At 42.3% G+C, this 12237-nt stretch overlaps 1 protein-coding gene across 1 annotated transcript in view; it reads left to right on the forward strand.

Annotated features, from left to right (window-relative positions):
• Positions 1–252: 252 nt before the first annotated feature.
• Positions 253–12237, forward strand: part of zgc:171844 (uncharacterized protein LOC100151763 homolog) — a 71458-nt gene continuing 59473 nt past the window's right edge. Inside the window, exon 1 of the mRNA XM_060902593.1 lies at positions 253–331. Within this exon, the coding sequence (XP_060758576.1) occupies positions 253–331 (79 nt within the window). The remainder of the gene's footprint in view (positions 332–12237) is intronic.

Genomic DNA, 12237 nt, shown 5'->3' on the forward strand with positions numbered 1-12237 from the left:
ATGTTGAGTCCATTCAGTAGTTGGATTTTACACACACTCTCTCTCACTCCGACACACACACACACACACGCGCGCCCACGCGTCCACTCACATCCATACAAGTGAATGTGCTGCGCGTATCACAGAGTGAACATTTAATGAATTAACGCTGTTTTACAGAAACGTTTCGATTTTAATGACAGACATCTGGGCACATTCCGGGTCTGCAGCACGCTGCTGAAGCGGTTCTTTAAGCGGAAGCGCTGTGGCAGAATGCAGAAGGCGCGCAGATGTGGGAAGCTGTACGGCTCTGTGGAGCGACCGGAACCGGGAGAGCACGCGCACAGAACAGGTGAGAGAGAGAGAGAGAGAGAGAGAGATGCTTAAACTGAAGCTGTGCATCATGGTATGTGTGTGAGGAAGAAACTGATAACATCAAAATATAGACTGCACAGGACTGTGATAAACCTCCAATCTGAATGCAAATAGGCTTTATACTGTGCAAAACAACAACAAAGTATCGTCGAAAATTTGTCCTTGTTAAAGCCTGAGCTGTGTACATAGGTCAATAAACTGGATATATATATATATATATATATATATATATATATATATATATATATATATATATATATATATCTGTAGACAAAAATTGCCATACACATAATGAAACTAAATTTTTCAACAATAAGAAAAATACTGTAAACAAAAGTAAGCCATAATAGTCAAGTCAAGTTTATTTGTATAGCGCTTTTGACAATAAAAATTGTCGCAAAGCAGCTTTACAGAATTTGAACGACTTAAAACATGAGCTAATTTTGTCCCTAATCTATCCCCAATGACCACGTCTGTGGCGACGGTGGCAAGGAAAAACTCCCTCAGACGACATGAGGAAGAAACCTGGAGAGGAACCAGACTCAAAAGGGAACCCATCCTCATTTGGGCAACAACAGACAGCATGACTATAACATTAACAGTTTTAACATGAAGACAGTTTCGTTGATGTTGTAACTCTTCATTGATGGAAACTTGAGTGCAAAACTGTTCATGACAACTGCAGTCCTAAAGTTAGCAAGTCAACTGTAGTCCTCAGCCATAAAAGCATTACTGTAAGTGTCCAGAGCGTCCTCCAGGTGTGACTTTCAACTGTCCTCATGGGGCCGTCCGCCACAGGAGCGATGCGATAAAACTCCGACCAGACACAGGGCACCAGGATGGATCAAGGATCAAGGATGTTTCATAATAAATGAAACAAAGTTGATATTTGGTGTGAGATGACCCATCCATCCATCCATTATCTGTAGCCACTTATCCTGTTCTACAGGGTTGCAGGCAAGCTGGAGCCTATCCCAGCTGACTACGGGTGAGAGGCGGGGTACACCCTGGACAAGTCGCCAGGTCATCACAGGGCTGACACACAGAGACAAACAACCATTCAAGTTCAAGTTTTATTGGTCACATATAATTACAAGTAATTACAGTGAAATTCTTATGTACCTTAGGTCGTTGCGAGTGTAAAAGTATATAGATAAGATAAATTAAAAACTATAGAAATAAAGGGGAAGGGGGAAGAAAACACACACACACATGTATATGAGTGGAAGCATGGCAGAGATGTGATGATTGTGCGGTTACGAGTCCTTAAAGTCCAAAATGCAGTAGTGCATAGTAGTGTGCCTTGTTATGACTGTGAACAGTTCAACAGTCTGATGGCCTGAGGGAAGAAGCTCCTCCTCATTCTCTCAGTGTTGGCCTTCAGCTGTTGGTAGCGTCTCCCTGAAGGCAGCAGGGAGAACAGTCTATTATTTGGGTGGCTGGGGTCGCTGGCGATCTTCCTGGCTCTGTCCCTGCAGTGGTTGGAATAAATGTCCTGTAGGTTAGGGAGGGTGGTCCTGATGATTCTCTCAGCGGAGCGAACCACCCTCCTGAGAGCCAGCTGATCTCTCCTGGTGGTGCTTCCCATCCAGTTAGTGATGCTCCCACTCAGGACACTCAAAATAGTGCAGGAGTAAAAGTTCCTTAGTACCTTGAGTGGGAGTTTGAAGTCCTTCAGTCTCCTTAAGAAGTGGAGGCGCTGGCGACCTTTCTTAACCAGACTGTTGGTATGACAGGACCAAGAAAGGTCTTGTGAGATGTGGACACCCAGGTATTTGAAATTGTCCACTCTCTTTACCTGGGCCCCGTTGATGCAGATGGGTTGGAGGTCCCTCTGCTGCTTCCTACTGAAGTCCACTATCAGCTCCTTCGTTTTGCTGGTGTTGAGTGTGAGGTTGTTCTCCTCACTCCAGTCCGCGAGATGTTTAATCTCAGTCCGGTAGGCAGACTCATCGTTATTGGAGATGAGGCCCACTACAACTGTATCATCAGCAAACTTAATGATGGTGTTGGAGTCTGAAGTGGCCATACAGTACAGTCATGAGTGTACAGGGAGTACAGCAAAGGGCTCAGAACGCATCCTTGGGGGGAACCAGTGTTGAGGGTGAGGGGAGATGAAGTGTGGCGGCCTACACGTACCACCTGTGGTCTGCCTGTAAGGAAGCTGTGGATCCACCGGCACAATGAGGGATGCAGGCTGAGATCACACAGTTTTTGGACCAGCCTGGAGGGGATTATGGTGTTAAACGCTGAGCTGTAGTCAGTGAACAGCAGTCTAGCGTAGGATCCCCTCTTGGTGTCCAGATGAGCCAAGGTGGTGTTCACACCTACTGTCAATTTAGAGCCAGCAATTAGCCTAACCTGCATGTCTTTGGACTGGAAACTGGAGCACACGGAGGAAACCCACGCAGACACAGGGAGAAACTCCACACAGAAAGGCCCTTGCCGGCTGCTGGGCTCGAACCCAGGACCTTCTTGCTGTGGGGCAACAGTGCTAACCACTACACGACCATGCTGTGTGAGATGACCCTTTGTTTAAAAAAAAAAAAAAATAGTAGTCTCAAGGACAATGAGTGCAGTTTTATAAGGAAATGAGCTGTAGGTTTTACTGAACATCTTACAGAACAAGCCACAGTTCTTCTGGACACTTTGACTGTCACACTTGTGTCTTAATCTTGCAGCAAAACCCAGTAGCCATTGTGTGTTCATTATGTTTTCTTTTTTAATCTGCAAAGATTATGTAATATTCTGCTCAGATGCATTTTTTTTCCTGTAACATTTAATTTTGTGCTGGAAACCGAACGTCTGGACTCTAAAATGTTTTTCTGTTGACTTGATAATGTGGAAGTCATAAAATAAAAATCTATAACAAAGTTTGTATGAAGTGTGTATGAAAAAAAATAGGTTGCCTAAGACTTTTGCACAGTGTATCATCTCACAGCAAGAAGGTTCTGGGTTTGAGCCCAGCAGCCAATGGAGGCCTTTCTGTGTGGAGTTTACGTGTTCTCCCCGTGTCTGTGTGGGTTTCCTCCGGGTGCTCCGGTTTCCCCCACAGTCCAAAGACATGCAGGTTAGGCTAATTGATGGCTCTAAATTGACCGTAGGTGTGAATGTGAGTGTGAATGGTTGTTTGTCTCTATGGCCAAGTTTACATTAGACCGTATCTGTCTCGTTTTCTTCGCGGATGCACTGTCCGTTTACATTAAAACGCCTGGAAACGCCGGGAAACGGGAATCCGCTAGGGTCCATGTATTCAATCCAGATCGTGTCTAGTCCGGTGCTGTGTAAACATTGAGAATACGCGGATACGCTGTGCTGAGCTCTAGCTGGCGTCGTCATTGGACAACGTCACTGTGACATCCACCTTCCTGATTCGCTGGCGTTGGTCATGTGACGCGACTGCTGAAAAACGGCGCGGACTTCCGCCTTGTATCACCTTTCATTAAAGAGTATAAAAGTATGAAAATACTGCAAATACTGATGCAAATACTGCCCATTGTGTAGTTATGATTGTCTTTAGGCTTGCCATCCTTCCACTTGCAAGTGGTAAGTGACGCGCATGCCCGACATGCACTGAGATCACACACACAGCGTCTCAGTCCCGAATCACTGCCCGTGCGCTCCACTCGCGCGCTTGGGCCGGAGTGCGCACCCTCCAGAGGGCACTCGCTGTTCAGGGCGGAGTGATATGGAGCGCAGGATGCCTGCGGAGCCGAGCGTATCCGTGTATTGGCGTTGCTGTGTGCACGTGAATCGTGTATTGGCGTTGCTGTGTGCACACTAATCGTTTTAAAAACGTTAATCTGATGATCCGCTGATACGGTCTAATGTAAACCCACCTATGTGTCAACCCTGTGATGATCTGGCGACTTGTCCAGGGTGTACCCCGCCTTTCGCTCATAGTCAGCTGGGATAGGCTCCAGCTTGCCCGCGACCCTTTATAGGATAAGCGGTTACAGATAATGTATGGGGATATATATATATATATATATATATATATATATATATATATATATATATATATACACACACACACACTAGTTTTCCAGCACAAAATTTAATGTTATAGAGAAATGTTTGTTTGTCAGTAAAGAAAGTAACATATTACACTTTTCAGACAAAAAAAAATAATGAAGGCTACTGTGTTTAGCTGAAAAATTAAGAAGCAAGTGTAAAAGTGTCCAGAAGAACTGTGGCTGGTTCTGTAAGATACTCAGTAAAACCTACAACTCATTTCCTTATAAAACTGCACTAATTTTACCTGAGATTTCTAAAGAAAAAAAAAACCCACACACAACAAAAAGAAAATATATAAATTGGTCTGTGTCTATTTTATAAATAAGGAAATAATTTGTGGTCCCATGACCAAAGACAACGTCTTCCTCTTAAAAAGCAAGTTGCAATCTATTATTTTCTATTCTGATAAAAGTCTATTCAATTTTAAAACTAAAAACTAAGTTCTATTCTATGATCAGGACAAAATGAAATCATTGTGATCAAAGATGATTCAGTGAAAATGCAAATTTTGTTTTTTCTCTGGTCTCTTTTGGGAATTTTTTAAGCATGCTTTAGCTACTGTCCCCGAAAAAGACTTGGCAACACTGCCAGAGACTAGTTACAGGGCAAGATTCAGAGGTCAAAAAGAGCAACGTTTCATATAATTTCATCTTATTTGCCGTCTTTGGTCTGATTTGCAAACTGACAATGTGGCATGATTTAAAGATGAAAGAACAAGGTAGTATTATTCTTCCTCTGTTAGATTCAAAACAGATGTGTCTCATCTGAACATGGCCATGGCACTCGTCAAAGGTGGTCAGAAGCGCCACTATGACACACAATATAACCACTTCACATTGTCTGATTTACAACCATAAACTAATCAGTAATGGTTAAGCATTAAAAGGGAACTGTTGTCACCATTTGGCCATGTTGCTTATTCAGTCCTTTATAAGCAAGGAAAATTATGTAACTGGATCTTCACACATTTCTTTTGAATACTGAAATTTGCCTACACATTTCATTAGGGTTTCAGGAGATAACTGAGACTAAATGGGGGTGAATCTAACAAGTTCATCCTCTCTGTGATTGTTGGAAGCAAGACTATGAATGATGTCTTCATTAAAAGTAGTTCATTTAATTTAATAGGTTAACTAGATTAACAGTGAGCTAATTAGTAATCCACAGAATCTCTGTGTCTCACCACACCTTAGATTCAGTCCTAGTCATCCTTTCTATGAATATGAGTGAAGACAGAGATTATAAATTATAATTTACAACAATAAACCAGGCAATTAAAACTGAATATAAGCCAATTTACTGTAATGTAAATCTGCACTCAGCACTAATTCACCTTTGCAGGGAATGTTGGCCTCTAGTCAAGCATCAACACAAACATTGTTCTGACATCATTACTGTACACATAAAAGAGCACATTTATTGATATTAGTCAGTCCACAGTGAGTCATGAGCAACAGCATTAAGAAAATGCAAAGACATAAAGAACATAGCTTTAGCCAATGAGTATGTTTTTGCAACATGACCTCAATGTGGACATGCAGACACTTAAGATTTCATATGATAATGAATGATTTGGAGTCAACTTTAAGGTTAGGATAAGGTGTGGGGTGAGCAGACAGAGCCTTCCTGACTTCACTAGAAATGATGGCCCAGTTGTCAGAATTCCAGCAGAAATTAAGGAGAAAATTAAAGGTGGGCTCATCCATCCATCCATTATCCGTAACCGCTTATCCCGTGCAGGGTTGCAGGCAAGCTGGAGCCTATCCCAGCTCACTATGGGTGAGAGGCAGGGGACATCCTGGACAGGTTGCCAGGTCATCACAGGGCTGACACATAGAGACAAACAACCATTCACACTTACATTCACACCTACGGTCAATTTAGAGCCACCAATTAGCCTAACCTGCATGTCTTTGGACTGTGGGGGAAACCGGAGCACCCGGAGGAAACCCACGCAGACACAGGGAGAACGTGCAAACTCCACACAGAAAGGTCCTCGTCGGCCGCTGGGCTCAAACCCAGAACCTTCTTGCTGTGAGGTGACGGTGCTAACCACTACACCATAAAGGGGGGATCATCCATCCATCCATCCATCCATCCATCCATTAATTATCTGTAGCCACTTATCCTGTTCTACAGGGTCGCGGGCAAGCTGGAGCCTATCCCAGCTGACTATGGGTGAGAGGCAGGGTACACCCTGGACAAGTCGCCAGGTCATCACAGGGCTGAAACATAGAGACAAACAACCATTCACACTCACATTCACACCTACGGTCAATTTAGAGCCACCAGTTAACCTAACCTGCATGTCTTTGGACTGTGTGGGAAACCGGAGCACCCGGAGGAAACCCACGCAGACACAGGGAGAACATGCAAACTCCACACAGAAAAGTCTTCATCGGCCACTGGGCTCAAACCCAGAACCTTCTTGCTGTGAGGCGACAGTGCTAACCACTACACCATAAAGGTGGGATCAGTGAATTTAAATTTGTACAGATTTGTTTTCCTCACATCCAGACAGCTGTTAATAAGATATCTACTCAGGGAAAACCTCAGTGTTTGTGACTCCCTAGGCAACAAAACCACTACATGTCATGGACCAATAACATTCAGCTAAGCAGAACAAGAAGGTGACTCTGTACTCGCCTGTCAATCATGGTTCCTGTCAATTTACAAAGATGTCCATCTTGCAGTAGGCTTAAAGTGCATATTCTGGACCAATTTCGTGTTTTTTTTTTTATATGAAAGTATGGCCCTTTACACACTCATCCAGAAGGGTAATTTTGCAAAAGGCCATCTGTCTACAGCAGAAAAAAATAAAATAAAAAAACGCATCTGGAAAAATCCCAAGGGAGTCTGGACGTTACCTAGGGAAGCACCAGCAGGCTGTGCAAGCTTTGCACGGTTTCAGTGCACAGCCTGTGTAGACCAAGCGCTCCCATTTCTCTCTCATTGTCCGGTCTTTTGGAAAACGATGAGTACTAATCCCATCAAGATTGGTGTTGCTACACCCTCCTACGATACATCTGTTAACCATTTTAATAATTACGTGATAACGTTGAAGAAATTTGCAGAAAACCACCAGGCCATTTTCTCATAAACAAACCAACGCTGACATAGGATTCAGAGGGAGGCGTCCCGCACGCGACGTCACGAAAATCAATGTTTGTTGGGAAATCCAAATGCCAAGTTTTTTCAGAGGCGGACCAAATCGCCTCAAATGGCTTGATTTCAACTAAATTTTTCTGGTATTGCACAAGGTAAAAAAATTGCAGAGAATGCAGAATGTTACAGATAGTTGACCAAAGTTTAATATAAAATAGGAGAATTACATTGATCTTGCTCCTGAATTTACCCATGATATGCACTTTAAGGTGTTCCAATTTAGGCAGGTGTTTTGAGTAGGGGGAACACTGATGGGAAGGGCTGGTCTCATCTCGTCTCATTATCTCTAGGCGCTTTATCCTGTTCTACAGGGTCGCAGGCAAGCTGGAGCCTATCCCAGCTGACTACGGGCGAAAGGCGGGGTACACCCTGGACAAGTCGCCAGGTCATCACAGGGCTGACAGGAAGGGCTGGTAATCCAAGCTAATAATAAACACATAAAAACACAAATGCAATGAAAGGGTATAAACACATACAAATAAACTGCATAGTGAATAATAAATGAGGAAATTTGATAGGAGCAGGCTGGTCTCAGATGCCACTTCTCATGTCATGTTGTGGCCGGTTAACGAGGCAGCATGCAAGTACGAAGCAGTTCATTCCCTCTGAAAGGCTCCGCACAACAGGAGGTGTACGTTTCAACAGTAAATTATTTCTGAAAGCTCAAGGCGATGAGCAAAAAGGCGATTCTCTTCTAAGGAGGGTAAAATAAAATAAGGCAAACATACTGTATGTGGACAGAGGAATAACGAAATACTGTATTATAAACTAAACAGGGCTGAACCAAATACCTAATACAGGTCCTTCTCAAAAAATTAGCATATTGTGATAAAGTTCAATATTTTCCATCAGTTATTTAAGAAAGTGAAAATGTTATATATTATAGACTCATTACACATAAACTAAAATGTTTCAAGCATTTTTCTATTTTAATTTTAATTAGTATGGCATATAGTACAAAAACATAAAAAAACCCATCTCAAAATATTAGAATATTTCATTTCGAGTTTGAGTAAAACAGTATGAACACAGTGTATCTCTTGAGCTAGTTCAGCACACACAACCACAATCATGGGGAAGACTGCTGACTTGACTGTTGTCCAGAAGATGATCACTGATGCCCTCCACAAGGAGGGTAAGCCACAAAAGGTCATTGCTGAAAAGGGTGGCTGGAAAAGGTGCACAAGCAACAGGGATAGCCGCAGTCTTGAGAGGATTGTCAAGAAAAGTTGATTCAAGAACTTGGGAGAGCTTCACAAGGAGTGGACTGAGGCTGGTGTCAGTGTATCAAGACCCATCACGAACAGACATCTTCAAGAAAGGGGATACAACTTTCGCATTCCTAATATCAAGCTACTCCTGAGCCAGAGACAATGTCAGAAGTGTCTTATCTGGGCTAAGGAGAGAAAGAAATGGACTGTTGCTCAGTGGTCCAAAGTCCTCTTTTCAGATGAAAGTACATTTTGCATTTACTTTGGAAATCACAGTTCTAGAGTCTGGAGGAGGAGTGGAGAGCCACAGAATCCAAGGTGTTTGAAGCCCAGTGTGAAGTTTCCACAGTCTGTGATGATTTGGGGTGCCATGTCATCTGCTGGTGTTAGTCCACTGTGTTTTATCAAAGGCAGGGTCAATGCAGCTAGCTATCAGGAGATTTTGGAGCACTTCATGCTTCCATCTGCTGAAAAGCTTTATGGAGATGAAGATTTCATTTTTCAGCACGACCTGGCACCTGCTCACAGTGCCAAAACCACTGGTAAATGGTTTACTGACCATGGTATTACTGTGCTCAATTGGCCTGCCAACTCTCCTGACCTCAACCCCATAGAGAATCTGTGGGGTATTGTGAAGAGGAAGTTGAGAGACACCAGACCCAACACTGTGGATGAGCTTAAGGCCGCTATCGAAGCATCCTGGGCCTCCATAACACCTCAGCAGTGCCACAGGCTGATCGCCTCCATGCCACATCGCATTGAAGCAGTCATTTCTGCCAAAGGATTCCTGACCAAGTATTGAGTGCATAACTGAACATAATTATTTGAAGGTTGACTTTTTTTGTATTAAAAACACTTTTTTTATTGGTCAGATGAAATATGCTAATTTTCTGAGATAGGGATTTTTGGTTTTCCTTTACTTTTTTGCCAAAATCATCAATATTAAAACAATAAAAGGCTTGAACTACTTCAGTTGTGTGTAATGAATCTAAAATATATTAAAGTCTAATGTTTATGAGTACATTACAGAAAATAATGAACTTTATCACAATATGCTAATTTTTTGAGAAGGACCTGTATATGACAAAAAGAAAATATCAATACATTTACGACACATCTATACATCTACACATATAGACTTAAAATCAGGAACAAGTTACATTTTAAGGTTGGATATTCACTCTTTATACAAACTTTTCTGGAGAAACTGCATAACAACTGCATTGATTTATCCTTCAAAAACACCTTTTTCTTCCATTCTCTTCTTGTGCATTCTCTTCATCACATCTTGTACCAAAATCAGGGTCAAGGTCAAGGCTTTTTTTTAATTGTCATTTCAACCACATAGGGTGGCATGGTGGTGTAGTGGTTAGCACTGTTGCCTCACAACAAGAAGGTTCTGGGTTCAAGCCCAGTGGGCCGGCGAGGGCCTTTCTGTGTGGAGTTTGCATGTTCTCCCCGTGTCTGCGTGGGTTTCCTCCGGGTGCTCCGGTTTCCCCAACAGTCCAAAGACATGCAGGTTAGGTTAACTGGTGACTCTAAATTGACCGTAGGTGTGAATGTGAGTGTGAATGGTTGTTTGTCTCTATGTGTCAGCCCTGCGATGACCTGGTGACTTGTCCAGGGTGTACCCCGCCTCTCGCCCATAGTCAGCTGGGATAGGCTCCAGCTTGCCCCTGACCCTGCATAGGGTAAGCAGTTATGGATAATGGATGGATGGATGGATGGATGGATGGATGGATTTCAAGCATATATAGTTGGCCCAGTACACAGTTTAAATGAAACAACGTTTCTCCAGGACCATGGTGCTACATTAAACAAGACAGGAGTACAAATCTACATATACTGTAACAACATAAAGTGCAAGAGTGCAGCGAGTGCAAACATTACAGACAATAAACTACATACATCATAAAGTGCAAACATCAAGAACTTAAAGTGCCAACAACAAGGACAGTGCAAAAACAACAACTAGCACAAACAGACGGGTGGGTTTCCTAAAAGCATCGTAGCACAAAGATCATCGTTATATGGTAGCGTGAGCATCACAATGAACACTCTCTTTCCTAGTTAAGATGCTCTTGGCATTAAGAGGCTTTTAGGAAACACACCCCAGTCTAGTGCCAACCAGTACCAATCTCTGATAATGTGTGGAAATTTTGAGGTAGCATATGTAAACAAAATGAATGAATGACAAAATAAATGAATGAATGAATCCTTTATTATCTCTAATGTGCTGTATGTTTTGGAAAAGGAATACGTGAGAAATAAGCCTCACTCCTTCAAAAATTAACATTCTGGCTTTGGTTTCTTGTATGTGGAGTCTAGGTAAATGCATTAATCAATACATAACTATTAAACATTGATGCATGAAAATGATAAGATTCCCACATACTGATACTCTTCAGTCCACAGAGGCCTTGCTTGTGTGTGTGTGTGTGTGTGTGTGTGTTTGAAGTGAGTACTGCTGTGATGGACAGCCCAGTGTGCGTATGTCTCTCAAGTACTATGACTCAGTCTGCATCGACTCTGCAGCTCAGTTGTGTGACTTCAGTGTTTTCAGTGTTCAGGTGATACACATCTCCTTTAGATTTATAGCCAGAAAGTTTTCCCCTTTTGTGCTTGTTTACCACATGCGCTTCAAATGAAATCAAATTAATTAAGTGATTATGGTATTTCACTCCAGACTATGGAGTGAATGTCAAGCAAAGGGCATACTGTAACCAAGGGAACAGCTTAGTGTAAGACCAGATGTAATACATGGTTTGTGTAAAGCATAAAAATCAAGCATAGGCAGTTTTTCATGCAGTTATATGTGTTAATCAAACATTTCATCATGCTGCTCTGTCTAAGGATGTTTAATAAACACTTGTAAATTAAGATCATGGACTATTTTTACTCCATAAACCACACTCCTTTTTAATAGTGAGAGATCTTGTAATAGACAGAGGTGATGACGTGCGCTGAAGTGGAGTGAGCAGCATGAAGAATGTTTTACTCTGATAAGTAGAATGACAGAAATCACACACACACACACACACACACACACACACACACACACACACACACACACACACACACACACACACACCAGTCATGGAATATGAAATAGGGTTTGCTTACCCTCATGCTTTTGTGATATTAATTGTGTGTGTTGTTCTCCTTTCCGTTCTTTTAGCCAGTCATACTGCTATGGGATTAAAAATGTTTTATTGAGAAATAGAGAGAGAGAGAGGGAAAGAGAGAGAGAGAGAGACTTTGACATACAGTAGGTGTAGGAGGACTTGAAAGTCTTCAGCGGAGAAGAGGCAAAAGGTAAAGAGACTGCTGTAAATGTGACTATATGCCTTATTATTTGCTTTTTCTCATCTTTTTTAAATGCAGCCTTTTTCTTTTGTCTGATGAGTCACGGTGTGACTTTTTTTTGTGAACTCTGGACGACAGGGCAATACTTTCTATACCAGTTTCTTCACATTGCTCCTTTTCATAG

Source organism: Neoarius graeffei, chromosome 20 (assembly GCF_027579695.1).
Source record: "Neoarius graeffei isolate fNeoGra1 chromosome 20, fNeoGra1.pri, whole genome shotgun sequence".
Taxonomy (NCBI): domain Eukaryota; kingdom Metazoa; phylum Chordata; class Actinopteri; order Siluriformes; family Ariidae; genus Neoarius; species Neoarius graeffei.